Source organism: Sparus aurata, chromosome 3 (assembly GCF_900880675.1).
Source record: "Sparus aurata chromosome 3, fSpaAur1.1, whole genome shotgun sequence".
NCBI lineage: Eukaryota > Metazoa > Chordata > Actinopteri > Spariformes > Sparidae > Sparus > Sparus aurata.
In genome coordinates this window covers 22,482,868-22,501,936 of record NC_044189.1, presented here as the reverse complement: position 1 = coordinate 22,501,936, position 19,069 = coordinate 22,482,868, and the positions used below count along the sequence as shown (strand labels likewise).

Here is a 19,069-nt window from a genome sequence, read left to right as displayed (position 1 = left end):
TGTGTGTGTGTGTGTGAGGGTCTAATGATTGTTCAGTGCATGCCTGGACGATGTGATGGCATCACACATTCCACTGTTTTTAGTCTGACTACACACACATATAACCACGCAGATGTGTGTGTCTGTATATGTTTCTGTATTCTCACACTCACCCGGTCACCTTTTTCTCCTTTCATCCCAGAAACTCCACCAGGATTTACGACCTGCAACACACAAACACAGAGTCACACACTCACACGCGGCGGTGTTCTACTATTAACATGTTCTGATGGAAAGAGGTGAAAGTAAAGATCAGCGATCCTTACATTTTCTTCCCTATTCAGCAGTAAACAACCAGCACACTACAGACGGACAGACACAGAGAGAGAGAATCATTATCAGACTGTATTTAATATTCACTGGAGGAGTTCGTGGAGGCGCGTGTGTAAATGACGCGCAGTTCCCGTAGTCGCCATGTGGTGGCACTGTGGCACATAAAACTAAACTGAGGGCTGAGCCTCTGTGCTGCTACATAATGCAGTTAAAACGGATGGGAGGTGGGCAAGTGGGCGCACACACACACACACACGCATATTCACACATACATACATATACACACACACGCGCACACACACAACTCCCATGGGAGACAGAGATCAATAGGAATGTCTGATTCCCACAGCACAGGAGTGAGCAGACCAGCTGCTCCTCACAGGAGGGCACGCACACTCACACACATACCAAATAGGGATAACCATTATAAATAACTGAAGCATTTTTTAGCGGAAGCGAGTAATTAAAGCCGAACCGCTCACCCGGTGTTTCTGGGAGTCACACCAGGAAGTTTGCATCTATTGCAGCGGCGCCTATGAGTTTTGCTGAGAACGAAGGAAAGCGGTCGAGTAACAGAGAGCACAGAGACAATGTGTGATTCTCCCTTCCTCTCTCCCTGCACACGCCCCCCCCCCCCCCCCCCCCCCTCCCTCATACGAGCTACAAATCTATCAATGGCTGGCTCATCCAGCTGCAATGACGAGTCACTCTTTCCGAGCTCCCGTCTGACCGTGGGCTTAGTCGAGTCTTTGTGCAGCTACACTTAATACCTCGCTGGCTTTGACGTTTCTGTTTATTCTCTAGATTTAACTTTGCGATGGAAAGAGGCAGATTGCTGGAGTCAATCTAACCTTGTATTTGAGCCCACTCTGCGGTCGTTACTTTTCTAAATTAAGTAAGATTCATTATCTGGGGGCAGAACTGAAGATCTCTGAGAGTCAAAACACTGTGCTCACTGTACAGTATAACACATAGTTATGTCTGTCTGTACTGTATGAGATTCTGCTGTGATGAGTGTCGATCCCACTCTCTCTCTTTGTCGTCTCTGTTGCCTGACCACTGACCACCCCGGGACCTTTCTCCCTCTGTCTCCCGGCTGTCAGTGCCTCGTTCCAGATGCTTTGGATATAGATCTTCATCCTCCAGTAGCTTCGGCCTCTTCTTTGTCTCTCCCTCTCCCCTTCCCTCTCTCCCTGCGAGTGTGTTTGCTTCCTTCCTCCCATCACTGTGAACGTCGTGCCTGTGCTCGTGTGGTTGTGTAGTCTGTCGTCTTTCCAGGTCTGCGTGGCGGATAGCAGGTTGTGTGGCTCAAGTCCTATTTGTTTGGCGGCACCTGGAACTAGCTTGATGCATATTCATTCGGCTATTGTTCCATTCTATTTTGTTCCCCTAAAATGTTTTTTTAGGGATAGTTTTTCTTATCTAAATGGCTCCAAATAGAGGGTGTATGCTGTACGTATTATAAAGCCCTTATAAGCGAGGTTGCGTTTTTGTGATTGGGGCTGTAAAAAAACTAAATTATGAATGAATAAAAGAAACATCAGAGTGTGATTTGGGAGTCAATTCATAGACCCTAGAACAGTGTTCTTAAGTTCTGGTCTTTAGGGCCCCCTGTCATGCATGTTTCAGATGTTTCCCTGTTCCAACACAAGAGTCAAATGATCAGGTCGTCATCAAGCTCTGCTGAAGCCTGATAACGGGCCTCATTCATCTGAATTAGGCGTGTTGGGGAATGGAAACACGCGAGGCTACGTTCAGACTACCAGCCCACATCTGGTCTTTAGCATATCCAGATTCATTTTAAAAAGACAAAACAAAACAAAACAAAACACATGAAATTCAGTTTCTGCAAATCAGATCCAAACCACACTTGGAGGTGGTTTGAAATGACACACACAGCGGCGACGTCAAATCCAAGAGACTGAGCAGAATCCATGGCACGATGACATCACAGAGAACAACTGTCGGTGGAGTCACGCGATCAGTTGGAGATGATTGACACTTCCACGTTTGAAAGTTACTGATGCATTTGTCGTTACCAGCAACACATGCAGACATTGGGGATGTCTGGACCCAAAATCTAATCTGATCACTTGCGATTAATAGTGTGGACGCTAAGAGAGAAATGCCCCACTTCAAAGACTGACTGTAAGGTGCGGGCAGTTTGATAAACATAAGTCCATCTTGGCGAACTTCCGTTATCGGTACAATTGTGTATATCCTCACGAGCTTGAGAACATACAGACCTGTACTGATTTCCTGATTTATTTTTTTACAACATGTTAGAAGCACTTGTCAGCAGACACAGAGCTGCACTGGCATGCATTTGGACTCAAATTTAAGTCTAGCACCGTCCTTTTAGCTTTGTTTTGGTTTCCACTGACTCCTATTTCTTTAGCCGACACCAGCTGGTCGCCAACTGTCTACCCATTACGCATCTAGAGCTGAGGGCAACTTGCCACTAATGCAATTCCGTGTGTTTGTCAGTACAAGTACAAGCAACACCTTTCATGTTACACAGTCATTTCATAGATTCGTAATATATAAATATTGTGCCTTTCTTTTGGCCTCCCACTGGAAGTTTTTAAAGTTTTGGCAGACGTATCTTAATTAGCACTGTCATTTCAAAGTACATCCACACAAATAGGTTCCCTATTTTGACATCCAGCATCCCTCATTCAGCATTATGTATGCCAACACCTATGCTCATTTATTAGCTTAAACATCTGAAAAGACGGGCTGGATATTTGGCACCAACATCCTGTCAGCGAGCCTTGTTCTTTGGTATTAAACATCCCAATGGGATCAGTTCTTGGCATTGTCTGTCTAGCTGCTAGGCACTGACAGAACAAGGGCAGGACCCAGCACACACTAATGAAAATCTAATATCAGTATATACACAATGTTTCCAAGTATGCAAAGCCAATTATATGTGGGGCTTACGTTGAAGTGTCTCAAGTTCATGATAACTTATAAGAGCTAATGCTGGGATTTCAGCTCAGAAATAGCCCTTTATGTTAATATATTCCTGCTGATTGGTGGAGCTGAGCCTTTAGACTCACACAACCACGATGCTACTGATGCTGCGGGAACAAGCTCTAGAGGAATAGCTGAAGCAGCATGACACGAACACTGCGATGAAAATTGGATCCCGACTGAGCTGTAAGATTGTGCAGCAGAAGCCGGATATACCCCTTATTCAGACAGTTAATAACCATAATCACATTAATACATAAGCCTGGCTTGCTGGTATTCGTGTTGCGGTGCATTATGTCAGGTAATACCATCAATTGATTCCCTCTATGCCAATTCTTAACATTGAATGAACTGTTTCCTGTGTAATCCAAGCAAGATTAAATCCACACAACAGACGAAAAAGTCACTTTTGTTTTCTTCACAAGTCTGTGCTCCCAGCGGCCGGGCGAGCTGTGCGCTTCCAACCCAGGTAATAACCTACATGGAGGAAGTCAAGGGAGGCAACCAGCTGCATTAGTAAGCACACACAGGAGCAACATAATGAAGCGTCTGGAGCGCCGTTTTCTATTTGTGAACAGAACATTCCTATAGTAGGTGAATGACAAAATTAATAGGCAGCAGCAACTCCCGACTGAGACTCAGTGCATAATGAGGTGTAAATCAGTCCTTGGTCAGTCAGCAAGCTCAGAGGAGGGAGAGAGGGAGGGAGGGAGGGGGGGAGGAGGAAACAGATACTGTTTCTTTCTCTCACATCCACACACACAAGCACCAATGGCCTGCATATTGTTTTCCTATTTTAATTTCAGCAGCACACGTTGGAAATATCTTCATCTACCCACGTGCCTGCTAATGCTGAACGATATAAATGTATTGGGATAACTGAAGGGGGACGCGCCGGACCGGTGGCCAGCCGGGCCAACCTGCATGTCTTTGGAGAGCGGGAGCTTGAGGCTCGCTTTGAGGACGACCATCATGGTCCAAGCCACTGTGACGCCCCACAAGTGTCCTTGAAATTCAATACTGTACTCTGTGTGTGTGTGTGTGTGTGTGTGTGTGTGTGTGTGAGTGAGTGGGGGTTGAGAGGCTTACTTTCTGTGCCAGATCCTTAGATGCGAAAATGTCCTGAAGGAATGAAAGGAAAGAAAGAAAGAAAGAAAGAAAGAAAGAAAGAAAGAAAGAAAGAAGAAAGAAAGAAAGAAAGAAGAAAGAAAGAAAGAAAGAAAAAGAAAATGTCAGGACACATTTTTCACATCACATCTGATGATGAACTCAATATTACCAGCATTTCTGGCCTCTGAATTGGTTTCTGTGTTGGACATTACTGTTGACAGTTTCATGGCCAAAACTGGCTCCAATAACGTTCAAGCATGCTGAATCCAATAGCTTTGAAGGCCCCATGCAGAAATACTATTTAAGCTGTTTTTGCTCCATTGTGGCAGCACTGTAACCTACTTCCTGTTTCAGCCCTACTTCTCGCTCATATCGTATCAACACATTTTCAACATTCTTCTCAAACCTTTGAGCACATCTTTTATATTCCCCAGCCACCGGCAGCTCTGCTGCACTTCACAGTGACTGAGTCTCTTGAAGATATTCCCTGAAATGGCAACAATTACATTTGAAAGTCTTTATAATATCAACATCGTGTGACATATCTGGCATAGGAAAGCGGCTGTTTTCATGTTGCATGTGCAGGGCATCCCTCTAAACCTCGTTGCCATTACAATTCATTGCATCAGATACAAAACAAAGAATGGAGGAATAGGGGCCATCTTGGTTTCACACAAGGGTCATTAACAGCCATTCTGTATTCTGAGTAAAAAAAAAAGAGAGATGAAAGAGGAAGATGAGAGGGGGGGGAAAGAGAAGTACTGAACCTCCTGAGCCCAGAGGGAGAAGCAGAGATGGACCCCGCTGTGCCGAGTCGCAATCAGACAAAGAAAGTCAACAACATGAAACATAAGGGGAAGGACTGGAAAACTAAACGGAAGCAATTTGTTTAAGGTGGCAAGGAGAGAAACAAGGATCAGTTTCGACAAAGGGAGGAAGGGAGAAGACATACAACAGCTGGTTTTGGACTTGGACAGCATACTAAATGTAGAAACACACTGAGACCAGGAAAACAAGACACAAGTAAGCCTTTGGGCCTTCTGAGAACTAGATGACCTTTCAGTGGGGAGTTGGGTTGAAAGCAAGAAAAAAAATATGTTTTCAATGTCGGTAAGTTACGAAACAGTGGTTGAGACTCGTAATACCTCAGGAGGGCGATGACCGCCGCGATCCACAGACAGATCCAAGCAATGATCCACATACACACCTCTGCACTAATCTGGATTGGGTTAACTGTTGCAAAGATTGTTTAAGTAGGTCCAGTAATCCTCAGTGACCAGCGTGAGGGGCCAGTCATTACAAACTAGTCCTCAACAGCTAAACAAAAAAACAGAACTTTGATGTAAATTCTAGAGGAATTATTTTAAAAGAACAACATATAAATGTCAGGCTTTATCTTGAGGACGTGTTCAAAATGATGAACAAGTTAGCCGGAATATTTCAGCTTGATGGAATAAACATCAAACACATGTATTGGTTGAGTCTTGAGTTGAATATTTCATAAGCATCACTTAGCTTTGATGAAGAGTTGGAACAAGTTGTGACAGAATTTATATGTAGCCCAGTAGTATCTGAATGAGTCGGCTTTTCCAGCCTTTAAATAGAAGTTCAACACTTTGCAAGACGCTCATTTGCGTTCTTGCTGCGCGTTACATTAGAGGATCAATCAATATAAGACTGCGTTCAGAGAAAATTTAGAGCAAATTTAGAGGTGCTGGTGCTGGTGGGTGGTGTGATATTCAAAGTCGTCTCGCTTAGCCAGCCTCATTTGTCAAAATTTGGTTCCTACATTACCCACAATGCCACTCAACCGCTGACGTGATAAGCTTATAGCAGAGACGAAGAGCAGAATAGAGAGGTCTCTGTGATTGGACTTTGAAGGTGCCATATCTAAGAGTATCAAAAGAAGTTAAGAAATAACAGTTTTGACATCATGATGTTTTTGTATTTGGCGCAGAGATATGCACTGAAGTTAGCGTGCTAACAAGCTAGCCCTGGCTCGTACCAATCCTAAGCTCCCGTGCTAACGGTGATAACACCAACACTGCCCTAGCGCTTCAGATTCCTAGCCTGGACTGCTAGCTGCATGAGTAACTAAGCTAAGTAGCGAAAGCAGCTTCGGTTGCCAGCAGTTAGCGATTATTCTGGTGGTATGCTGCCCCCTGTTTGTTATGAGTATGAATTTAACAGGGACCTAATTCTTACATACTGCACCTTTAAATATTTAGCCCCACAGTGCTCTGACCCAAGTGAAATCACTTGAGGATGTGTATCAGACCTTGTGCAGTGCCCTCTGCACCCACAAAAGGCTAAATAAAATGTTTTTCACACATTCCGTTGTCCTGACGTGTGAACCGGCTTTCTTGTGTAAAACCAGAATTTCAATTCAAGAGAAAAAAAGAGGAGGAAACTGTAAAGGAGCAAAGATCCACAGTGGTGGTGATTCATCAGCAGATGACCCCAGTTTACCCTGTTCTAACTCCATAGCCATACTGCACAGCTCCACATACAGAACACATGACATTCCACGTATGCAGAGTTCAACAAGCCGTCACTCAGTGAGGCTTAGTTTAATGGAAGCAGCGCAATGGCTCACTAACATCTGGCCTGCACTCTGGAATCTTGGATTACATTGTTCATTTACTGTGCATAAAGCTAAAAATACGGATAAAAAAGCCTTTTAAGTTAGTCTCTGCACGTGGGTGCATGTCGATACATGGTTGTGAAAGACGAACGAAAAAAGGAGCCAGAAGAGATACTAAAAAAGGCAAACAGGGACAGAAAATGTGTCTGGGCTGCATTCACGGCAGAGGAAAATGGAAGGCTAAACATCATAATACATATATAACAGTCGGCTAACAGGCGGTCTGCAGCACCTGATAGCAAAGGAGAAGGGGAGACAGGATGACAGGTGAGAGAGAGAAGGAGACACAGAGCGGCTGGAGATGGCTGAGTTATTATAACTGTGTCTGGCTGAAGCCATCTCTAGGATTGATAACTGTGCCCTGAAGTCTGCCAGAGCTCTAAGTTAACACCAGCACTCCTCAAGACAAACACCGGGCCCTAATGAATAGATAATTGGATATAGATCCCATTAATATGAATGATGAAACACGCGGGTGTGGAAACAAAAATAAATTGCCTTTACGTTACACCGGGCAAACTCCATGTATCAGGCGGCGCTGAAGCAACCATAAAAAACACCATGGAAATTTGTGGAAAAACTGCTCCCATGTGTTGCATAAGGCTCTATTTGTCATGCGTTCGACGCTGCCCGCCAACACTTTGAACGATTGCTACCGGCAGACTTAACTGAAGCGAAGTCGTATAAAACTCAGGCTGCAGCAGGATGGAAGACACGTTTTCCACGGCAGAGTTTCAAGGGAAAACAACCACGGCGTTTGGTCTAAGTCCTACAGGCCTGCGTTTGCTTGCCAGCGGGAGCATCTAAAGCTCAAACTCAAACTGTCTGAAGAACAAAGCTGTGTGGGCCAAGCGCTCGTCTGTGTCGGTACATGTTAAGTCTGTGTGTAACAGCAACCATGTGCAGTGATAATTCAGGATGGAAGTGTCGGTGTTTGTGCAACACTCTGCAACACTGCCCTTCAATTCATTACTGGTGGTTACGTGCTTGTCATTGATTTTAAAACGACTATTGTAACTGTATTTGCGGCGTCTGGTGTCTGGTGTATGTGGTTTTGTGTGTGATCACATGTGGCGGCATCGCTTTTTGTTGGAACGACTCCCTTTTGTGGGCATTTTGCGTGCTGGTGGGTGAATGCGGGCTTTGATTTACCTCATTAAAAGTGTTTTCCAACAGGTCGTTTTCAGCAGCGCGCCGGCTCTTGGGAGCGTCTGGTGGGCACTGCAAACATACAGAAAACACATCATTTACGACAACATGAGAGAACACTTTGATGATATCCAGCTGGAATCCTGTAATTCTACCCGAGATGGGAGCTGAAAGAAATTCCCCTGAATCTTGCGCCTCTTATTGCTGGTTGAGCTTAACTGGACTCATCGTCGAACAGACAGCAGAGATCTGTCTTAAATACCAAAGTTTAATATTTCTTGATTTTGTCTTGTGCTTTGCGCTGTGTATTTACTGCCTAGGTGCCCTCAAGCAATGCTCTGAACTGCTAACTGCTTAGAGTCCAAATGTGGCAGCCCTGTTTCTATGTCAGACATCTCTCCACTAAGCCCCCAGGATGTGGATGTGTGCTGAGCTTTGAAGCCGACCTGACCTCCTGGTTATGATGTAATTACATCAGATGATGCACACTGGGCCAAAAAGACTTAACCCCATAATCTTACTTTATGAAGGACGAGGCAGCAAGAGGCGGATACATTTTTTTTTTTAGCGTCACGCCTCCCCGTCACACGGCTTCAGATTTCAACCCATTTGGTGCTATAACTTTTGGAAGAGAGGCTATGCAGAAGATCCAGGCAATTTTATGATTTTTTATTGTTTTTTAATGCGCCACTGATTCTGATGCTGTATCCACATTATCCTTAATACATACATGCTCTCCGCTAATGCATGGCTATAGACCAGGCGCCACCAACATTTTTGAGCTACCTCAAGGAGAGAAAAAGTATAAAATGCTAACATGGGTTGCCAAATATTCTTGGCCTGCCCAAGTTAAGCGTATGTGTGGTAAACACTGTTTTGCATTTAACAGGTTACATGTATAAGAAGAACAGTCCAGGTTTAAGGTGCCCCCCTGTGCCGATGAGTATGCACGTTTGAAGAGAGTCTAAAAATTGACGTTCCCCGAGCAGGATTAATAAAGTGATGAATTATATATTATGTAGAATATGTATGTAGATGTAGGTATTTGTCATATTGCAACGCATCCTGGTCAAAAGTGGAGGATCGTGGCTGTATAAAGCACACCATGGTTTTGCTTTAGCATGACAGCATGCTAACACTTGTCAATCAGCATTAAAGACAAAGACCAGGCTGATGGAACAACAATTGTGGCCCAATCGATTAACACTGCCATCCCTGAAAATATGGAGCACTGTGGAATTAAGCTAAAATGTCACATCTCCGACGTGGCAACACACGTTCCTGCACTATTTAATGTGATATGTAATGCAACAGTCAGATGTCAGAGCTACTGACAGCGATCGGGTCTATTTTTCCTTTTGTGTTTCAAAAAGGTGCAGCAGGGGAGTGTCTAAATACGATCACGCATGCTTCCCCACTTCTTGATTCAAACTGAATACACAGCTCGGAGGGAGCAATGCGTCACACATTTCCTGAGCAAACGAGGAAGAGCCGTCCTCCTTCGACCTTTCTGATCACTTTTACAACATTCAGTTCTTCTTCCGGAGGCCTCGAAAGTTCCAAGGGGGAGAGAACTTGTCAAACTATTTGTATCCCTCTAATAGATTAATTCAGTAATGAGACAGAAAAGATATGCGCGCGCACGCAGACGTATGCACGGACACGCTTGGAGAATTCTGACAAAAAGTTGGCTGAGCACAAAAATACCTTCAGCACAAAAATAAGCCAGAGAACTGGTTTGTTTGCTGAACAATCACCCGCTCTGTTTTTCCCTGTCTGACAGAAACACATTGTTGCATTTAGTTCCAATGAATCTGTTTTCTATTTTGATCAGGCATCTGTCGGAGGCACACACACACACACAAACCCCTGTTGAGGAGAAGAAGGCAGGCAGACAAGAGAAAGACAGACGAGGATGAAGAAGAAGAGATGGTGTTGAAAATTCCATTTCTGAAGTTGCAGGAGAGAACAGGTGATACCTTTAATTAGGCTTTTAGTCACACTTTTGGAGGACAAACAGAATGAGCGGACCGCAACTGATGTGACATAATTGCACACAATTGAATTACCCGAGGCTCCAGTGAAGAGTCTTTGAAGAATATTTTGTTAACCTACATAAGACAAGCTTTTTTTCCTATTTGTGGAAGCACAAGTCATAAAATAGACAAAGTGCTTTGTGCTGAGGGCTTTCCCTGCATATCGACATCTAAGGCGGGCAGTTAAGGTCGGTCTGGCCACCTGAAATGAGTTATAAGAAAGAATTCAGCCTCCACAGCAAATGCAGAGACTGTTTGGGCTGTTTATTTCTGATAAAGCAAATTCAGCTCTTCTCGCAGCTGTTGCACTATAACCTTCCAGCCAATAACTACGTGTTTTATTGTGAAGCAGCTGCAACAAGTTATATTCCCGGGGGACTGTTCAGATTAGGTTGAACTGAGGAGAGAAGCTGCTTCAAATGACTCTGGAAATGTTTCACGCGCATCAGCTGAGGTGAGGCGGGCACTGATTGACGAAAATGTGAGGATTTGCTTCAAATCAAATCTCTGACTTGATTTTGATTTGATTTGTGCGAGCCTGGATGTGTCACAGTTATCCACAGGAAAGCCTTCTCCTCTGATGACGCTCCACACTCATACTACTCCCGCCTTAGTCACATGTCAGGAGTCAGGCTGGACCAATAACTTAGGATTGAAAGAGGGCCAACTTGCTGAGAAACATCACCACAAACATCAGCGCCACTGAAGAATCCTTGAGAAAGTCAGTGAATCCGCGCCACTTCCGGGACAGTTGCAGTTGAAAATCCGAGCTTATCTTGTTGAAGCATTAGTTTGACCCTTTGGGAGATATTCGCTCTGTAGCTGAGCGTTGGATAAGATTGGTACCACTCTCATATCTGTTAAAAAATACAGCTACAGCCAGCAGACGTTCAGAAGTTCAACAAATAACACATGATTTCGAATGTTTAATGTATACCAAAATATATTAATAGATATGATATTATAAATATGTATGCCAGGAGAGACTATCAAGTTATTGCCTTGAGCAAATATGTAATCCAACACATAAACAGCAAACAGTTTTTACTTTTATTAAAGAAACAAGATGTAAAGTGTTAATCCGAACTGTTTCAGTGGATTTGTTACCTTCATGTATAGCCAGGCTAGTTGTCTCCCCTGATTGCAGTCTTTATGCTGAGCTACGCTAACCAGCTGCCGGCTGTAGCTTCATATATACCTTACAAGAAGAAGCAGCGTATGCATCTTGTCATTCACCTCTCTGCCAGAAAGCCAATTAGAGTTTCTTCCCTACGCGGTGAACGTATCTTTTAAAGCTTCCGTTGCACTCAAGAACGTGCATTGGGTGGAACAATCCGACATGAGTCCTTCACAAATAAATCCACAGTCCAGCAGTAAACAATTTAAAAGAAAAAAAAAATCATCCACTTGCTTGAAAAGGGAACTGAGGGAGGCGGTAAAAGTCTAATTGTTCACATCCGCTCACATTAGTTATTGGCAGATATTAAATCTTTAATGCATGCAAAATGCTGCAAATTGTTACGAATAGCCCCTTTAAATTCCAGCACTACCGTTCTATGCATTGTATAGGATGTTGCAGGAGAGAATCTCCCACGGTGCGGCTGTGACTCATCCGGGCACCAGACAAATTTGCGGTTAGCGCTACTGTTAGTCACTGTTAGCGGTTAGCCTTACCCGTGCCCCGGGTATCTCACAGCAGGCCTCCTGAATGGCGAGGGAGGGGTCGCAGTACAGCATCACCTGCTGAATGTCCATCTAAGAAAGCGAGGGAGAGAAAGAGATCGTGATTTAACATGCAGCTCTCCGTAAGTCCTCTGGGTTGTTTGTTTAATGATGTAAATAGAGTCTGAATGAGGCGGTAAACAAGGTTGAGAGCCAATTCATTTCTCATTTATACAAAGTATTAGGAAAGCGCTTTGTCAGGAGGTTTGAGCGAGTGTGTAGTACGTGTTTGCGTGTGGGTGCGCATGTATGGACCATTCCTCCCTGCGCTAACAAAAGACCCTGCCTGCTTTCTAAGTAGGCCAGTTAATTGATCGTCAAACTAAGTGCCCGGATTACTGGATCTATTCAGCGTTAATAGTCCCGGCTCACTACAAGCCCATTCTCCCAGGTAGCGCTCTCGCTTTTTTAATCAGGACTGAATGTGATTGCCTCAAAGAAAAACAGCGCTCGGGGGGGCACAGCATATGGTCTGAAACGCACGTGCATTCACATTTGTATGAATGTGCACTTGCATACATTGGAGAGGATGAAGGATTCCAGTACAAAAGCTTTTATCAGAGGTTCGTCCACTCAAAATAGTTCACTCTGTCTTCTCACAGAGACACTGATGGTCACCACGCTTTCAAATAGTGAGCTTAGATGACAATCACTTTGCAAAGCTTAAGCTTTATCAAACGCTCTTCTATAGCCATTACAAAGTGCAACAGCACACTGCAATTCTCTTATTTCTTTGTATTCCGTACCTGCACAGGCCCAGCATCTGCAGCCCGAATGCCCAGCAGAGTGTGTCCGTCACTGGGCGGCGCTCCTCTGGGCTCCAAGGGTTTGGTCTCAATGGAGCTGCAATCCACGTGGAGGGAGGCGGCTCCGCGTTGCACGCTGAGGGCCACCTTGTGCCAACGCATGTCCATCAGAGCCTCCACGCCTTCGCCGGTGAATACGCAGCTCACAAGGTCAGCTGCGGGGTCCTCCGCCCTGGCACGCAGGGATAAGGTGCCATCGGGGCCGCTGAAGTCTACAGAGAGCTGGGGGGTTTTTTTTTGGAACGGAGGGTACGATATTGAGAGAAAAGTGATATATGAGTGCACACAAGTGCTAATTAAACACCAAACAATGTGTTCAACATGCCAGACGCCTCAGAAAAATGTGGCTGTCTGAGCAATATCTCCACCTAACAAAGCTGTGGAACACAGAAGTAGAGACGAGGTAAAGGAGAAGACATATTAATTACACACGCCAGCAGTACAGCCAATCAATCACTCCTAATGAGGCGCCTCGGCCTCCATCCATCATACACATTGAGTATTTAAATCTGGCCCGAGACTCTTAGTGATTATGGGGACTCTGAGGGACTCTAGCGCTTCATCATGGAATACACATGAATAACAATGAAGGTGAATGAAAGAGGAGAGCGGGAGATGATCGAGGGAAGAGCGTCGGAAGAAGAGAGGGGACAAAAGGCGCGTGGAATGAAAGCGGGAGAGAGAATTGAAAAAGGTGTCACGCGAGGGAAATAAATCGAAGGGGGAAAGTGGATGACTACGCAAAAGAGCGATGGGAGACGGGATGAATGAGTAGACAAAAGGCGTGATGAACAAAAGGGACAGAGACCGAGAAAGAAGGAGGGATGGAGACAGAGAAGGAGTGTGAGCGGCACCTGTGGGTATCCCTGCTGGTCGGAAATCTGGAAAAGATAGATGGTGTCTCTCAGGGCGGCTTTCTTCAGTGCCAGGGTGAAGATCAGGGTGAACTCTTCAGGGAGGCCGCGAGGAAACACCTGACTGGAAATCAGAAGTTTGGAAAGGGGTCAGGGAGAAGGCACTCCTCGATACGTGGCAGATGAGAGACGGAGAAACTGTGTGTGGGGAAGTTTACAGTGGAACTCCACCAACTTTGTGAAATGTCACCCAGTCGCTGTGAAAACAGTTTGATATCCTCTTCTGCGAGGGAGGAAGTTTGAGAAAGTCTGAGAAAATGATGCTCTCTCGGCTTTGTGGATTGCAAATTATAACATCAAGCCCTTTGTTAGAAACTTGAGTATAGAGTTTTATTTTAAGTGGATGCTGCGAATGACACCTCTTCACTCCACTCTTCATATTCCTTCTTTCTCCTGCTTACAGATACAGGACGTGTGAAAGGGGGATCGCTTTTGACGCAGCAGCCCTTACTATAATACCTTATTGATCGTTGTTAGTAGGGGTGAAAAATGTCGGGCAAGTCAATTGAAAAAATGCAGTCAATTAGCAGCAAAGTTCTACCAAAGGTGCCTTTAGACAACTCCAAAGCGACGTACACACAAAACGTAACAGCTTCTGTGTTTAAAGAGTGGAGATTTTGGTTTGAAATGCCGTGTGCCTGCAGTCTGGAAGTTTTTTACTAGAGCTGACCTGAATGCTTCCAAGCTTCAAAGCTTCGACTACACCGATTGATGTCCAAATCAGCATTCGAGTGTAAAGTTGTTTTCTGGGGATTATTTTCTGAACAGGAAGGAGACTGATGAAGAGCTAGAAATTGACCTCGTCCACTTCGTTTATCAGTCTTAGAAATCACTCGCACTTACAAACCGTCAGCCGCTCACCTCCAGCTCATCTAGGTGATTTTGGGGGATTTTTGGAGCAGGAATGGAAAGTAGGCTTACCGCGGTAGCTGGTGCTGCCGGTGTTTTGTATGTATGGTCGGGCATTCGCAGATTTCATTACTTGCCCACTGCCTTCCCCGTTGATTTGCTTTTTTTAAAATCAATATAAGGGGTGTTATTTTGCTTCTAGCCTGATGAGAGCACGGCCAGCTGACCGGCAAGATGATGGCGGAGGATCTGTTGCCGAAGTGTAAAACAAAAGCAACCATTTGGCAACATCCGTGACTTAAAACCAACGCAAATAGGGAACCCGATAATGTTAATGAGGGGAAAAAAAGGGTTGGTCACCTCGCTGAGAAGCTGGAGGTGCGCAGCCTGTTGCCCTCCGCTCTTCATCCACCAGCTCCTTGTTTACAGACTACAGACGGTATGAAGCTGCTCCCTGACGTACTTTAAAGTGACTTACTGTTAAGCAGCGGCACTCACACACCCTCAAATTCATGAAGATACAGCATTTAAAGGCTTGCCCGACAAATTTAAGCTTACAGGAGGCTACCTAGCCCGGGAGGCACATTTCTTGTCTCGGCGTGATTTGCTTTATTTAGTAGCACAAGCTGTAAGGGATTTAGGTTACTAATCCCAGTAACGCTTGATCTCTTAGACATGTTCAACTGTCTTGTTTTGCTCTGGCAGGGACAGACTGGTCTGGGATGTACGGTGCCTCACAGCTGGAGGTGTTGAAGAGTGCTCAGCCTCTTCCCAGGGTTCGTACACATTTTTCAAGGTCAAACTCAAGCACTTTTCAAGCACTTTTAAGGGTCATTTACAAAATTTTCCAGCACCTTATCGCTGGGATAAAATACATATCTACAGGAATATATATACTCATGATTATTTTTTCACTTTTTATCACAGTAATGTACATTGTATTATGCTGTAAACATCTGAAATTATGTTTCATGATAGCAAAAACTTTAAAATTAAAGGAGAACACAAAGTTTTTTATCCTAAAAAATGGAAACCACTTGGCGTTCTTCAGGTACACTTGCACCGGGACAAAGAGAGACCTGAGAGGAACCTCTAATTTTCTTTTTTGACGTACACTTTTATAAGCTTTTCGCTTATTTATCAAAGTTTATTAATATCAAACGTGTCATCAGTCCAAATTGCATCAAATTCACCTTCTCCTCAGCCATCCTTCTCTATTGTTACCAGGCTGCATGTGTGATGATACACACACACACACTGATTTTATTTCTCCTTGTAATAAGAAAACTATCCAGTCTGATCCCAATGTTGCCAAGACACAGATATATAATGTCAAGCACTTTCAAGCACTTAAGCTAAAATCCAAGCACTTTTCACACCTTGAAAACACAACAGTGAAATTCAAGCACTTTCAAGGAATTCAAGCACCCGTACGAACCCTGTGTTCCTTAACTGTTACAACACGACTGTGGGCTATTTGTACAACATACGTCAGCGCTGCACGCGTGCACAGGTGTTTATCGCCTGCATTTCTACTTGTAAGTGTTTTTTCATCATGCGCGAGCTGTGAAGACTAATTCCACTCTGGGACAATAAAGGGCTAACTATCTTAACATAAATTTGGTTGCCAGCCAGACAGCCTACATCAACCCAATTAAGCCTTTGACAAATGAAAAAGAATCTCTTTTTTTTTTTTACAATCTTCCTTTGATGCCCATGGGTGCCGTGACAAAGTGATCCGACGCGTGTTGCCTGTGTGAGCTTGTTTATATTCTTCACATGTTTTTTTTTTTTCTCCAACCTATTCTTCCCTCCCTGCCCGTCTCCCCACATCGTGTGCGCAACTGCAGCGAGCAGTACAATGCGAAGCCCCACTGTGTGTAACCCCCTGGCATTAATTTTCATAGCAGATACAGTCCGGTAAGCCTCATCCTTCAGTTTTGGTCAAGGGCATCTAAGCGCGCAAATACATACACACACGGACACACTCACAAATATTCAGCGCATGGCTGTGTGCGGATGTATTGAGAGATGAAGGGTTCACAAACAAGCCTGGCGAAATGCATGCTCGCTGAGATGGCGAACACTTTGAAATATTCTCCCTCGCTCCCGTTTTTCGTTCTCCCTCCCTTTGGACGCACGCACACAAACACACACACACACACACAGAAATGTTGATGCTGGCAGCTGGTTTCCCACTCCTAGAAGTGGGGTGACAGTGATTTATGACTGAGGGGAGATCCAAGGGAAAACAGCCAACTACAGGACGTCAAAACAAAGGGAGGATGAGTAGGAGAAAAGGTGAGGAAGGGAAAAGGTTGAACGTGGTGACTAAGAGGGAGAGAGAAAACCGTGGTGAGCGATCAAAACACTTTGGACATGCTATGAAATTTGATTGAAGTTTGAAAGTAGCCCACAAAAAACGTAAGCAGGTAGACAACATGAGGATGGAAACAGAGTGTGTGTAAAGACAGAAAGAGAGGTAGCGACGTTGAAAATAGAGTTGTTTTGCTGTGGATTAGTGACACGAGCTGCCGGGCACAAAACCACTCACAAACTATTGAGTTTTGAGTGGGAAGTACCTAACCTTGGCCGATAACATTTGGAGTCCTGGGACAAAAAAAAACACATAAACCTCACACACACACACACACACACACACACACACACACACACACACACACACACACACACACACAGGCAATGGGGAGATAAATCACTCAGTATGGGCCAGACAGATTCAGATCTAGCCTCTCCAAACTCTGAAAGTTACTTCTGTTTCTCTCTCTCTCTCTCTTCCTCTCTCTTTTTTTTTTTTAAAGAAAGTCAGTGCAAGCCAGAGAGACACAGGGGGAAGAGGAAAATCTTATGTTGAAAAAACAGATCTCTGATTTAAGATGGGAATATCACCTGGAGAGGTATGTAGGCACCCTTACACCGGGCTCTGGCTACGCCGGAAATCAATTCCTTTCGGCGGAGAGGGTTCCTACCCCTGAATGTCTTATAGACACCTGACTGAGAGGAATGTTAAACAGCTCGAAGCTGAGACTTGAAAGAAAGAAATGCTGGAGTGGTCAAATGTTGTTGCACATTGCAGCTTGTTCTCAGTGGTTATTATCTATTCTACAGTATGTATACAGCTTCAGGAAGAAACTGAAGAGTTCAGACAACAGCACAAACATGGAACACTGTTTTTTTTAAATCACGGGCTTTATAATAACCGTCATAAATAAAGGGTAGCATTTTTAGTTGTTCATTGACTGTTAACAAACAATGAAATGCTGTATAAACTATATCTTTATTCAACAATTGTAAAAGGTTTATATGCATTCTTCAGAACTTTATCATGGCCATCCGGATTATGCTTATAGATGAACTACACAGGATATCATGAACACCAGTTGCAACTTCACAGTCACCCTTTGCTTGATGCATGGTTTATTAAGCATTCTGTTATTTGTTAAAGGAAATCTTCTTAACAATTTGCAGCAATTTTCACGTGTCAATCACTTTTTTTATTGGCCATATGTGAGCGGGTTGTAACATCACACGAAATATGAGTCCTTCGCCGTCTCTCTCGGTTGCCTATGCAAGCCTGTGGACGATTGGTACGTCATACAGTGTCACCCTAAATGCTAACATCAGCATGCTAACGCGTTCATGATGGAGACGCTAGCATGCAGACGCAAAAGCGACAAAACCACGCTCGCCATCTTAGCTTGAGTGTGCGTCCGTTAACATTAGTCATTAGTTTTTCAATGTATTTTGTCATAAAGCAATAACAAGACATCCTGAGGGGATTATGAATGGTGTTCGCCAAATTTAAATCAAATGGATTGGGAAGTTATAGAAATATTTTCCCTCAAAATCACATGCCGTGATGGCGCAAGGTGAAAAGCTAGGGGACTGCTAATGCCATGAGGATTTATCCTCTGGGCACCATGAATTGCTGCACACAAGTTTCATCTCAGTCCATTTGGAAGTTGTCAGACACTTCAATAAAAGCCAAAAATGTCTATCTGCTGGTAGCACTAGAAGAAAATTCAGGGGATCACTTTAGTATTCAGGATGTATCCTCTGCAGACCATGAACGTGGGTACAAACCGTCATGGCAATCTGTCAGACAGTTGCTAAGATGGTTTGGTTTGGACCTAAGTGGCTGGAGTAACAGCCCAATCAACCAACTGTGATCGCCATCCCTCCAGCCATGTCAGCATTAGTCAGACAGCCCCCTCCCACGGATGTAAGATTAAACATCTTTGTAAAAATCAACCTCCCTGTTGACTCATATCCCCCGTCTGCATTCTGTATTATCCTCTGAAAATGTAATCGCTTTTCTTCTCTCAAGCTTTCCTCTTTTTCACCTCCTACACGACTTGCACCAGCGTCTTCACCTCTGTCTTTTCTGATCTTTTAACAGAAAGTAAATCTACAAGCCTCTTTTGCCGCGTGATAACGAGTGCCTAATGTATTAAACGCTTCTCAGTTCTGTCACAAGCGGTTGTTGTGATCTTGGCCTCGTGTCATGGTATCACAGCATTGCTTCCTTTT

At 44.2% G+C, this 19,069-nt stretch overlaps 1 protein-coding gene across 3 annotated transcripts in view; it reads right to left on the bottom strand.

Annotated features, from left to right (window-relative positions):
• col16a1 (collagen, type XVI, alpha 1) overlaps positions 1-19,069 on the bottom strand; it is a 75,177-nt gene that overhangs the window by 34,898 nt on the left and 21,210 nt on the right. For 2 of the 3 annotated variants that reach the window (XM_030411442.1, XM_030411444.1), the window contains exons 5-11: positions 13,610-13,733; positions 12,696-12,977; positions 11,902-11,982; positions 8,195-8,263; positions 4,378-4,410; positions 306-341; positions 153-203 (exon numbers count right to left, since the gene is read on the bottom strand). In XM_030411442.1, the coding sequence (XP_030267302.1) occupies positions 153-203; positions 306-341; positions 4,378-4,410; positions 8,195-8,263; positions 11,902-11,982; positions 12,696-12,977; positions 13,610-13,733 (676 nt within the window). The remainder of the gene's footprint in view (positions 1-152; positions 204-305; positions 342-4,377; positions 4,411-8,194; positions 8,264-11,901; positions 11,983-12,695; positions 12,978-13,609; positions 13,734-19,069) is intronic. The other variant, XM_030411443.1, reaches the window with a different exon arrangement.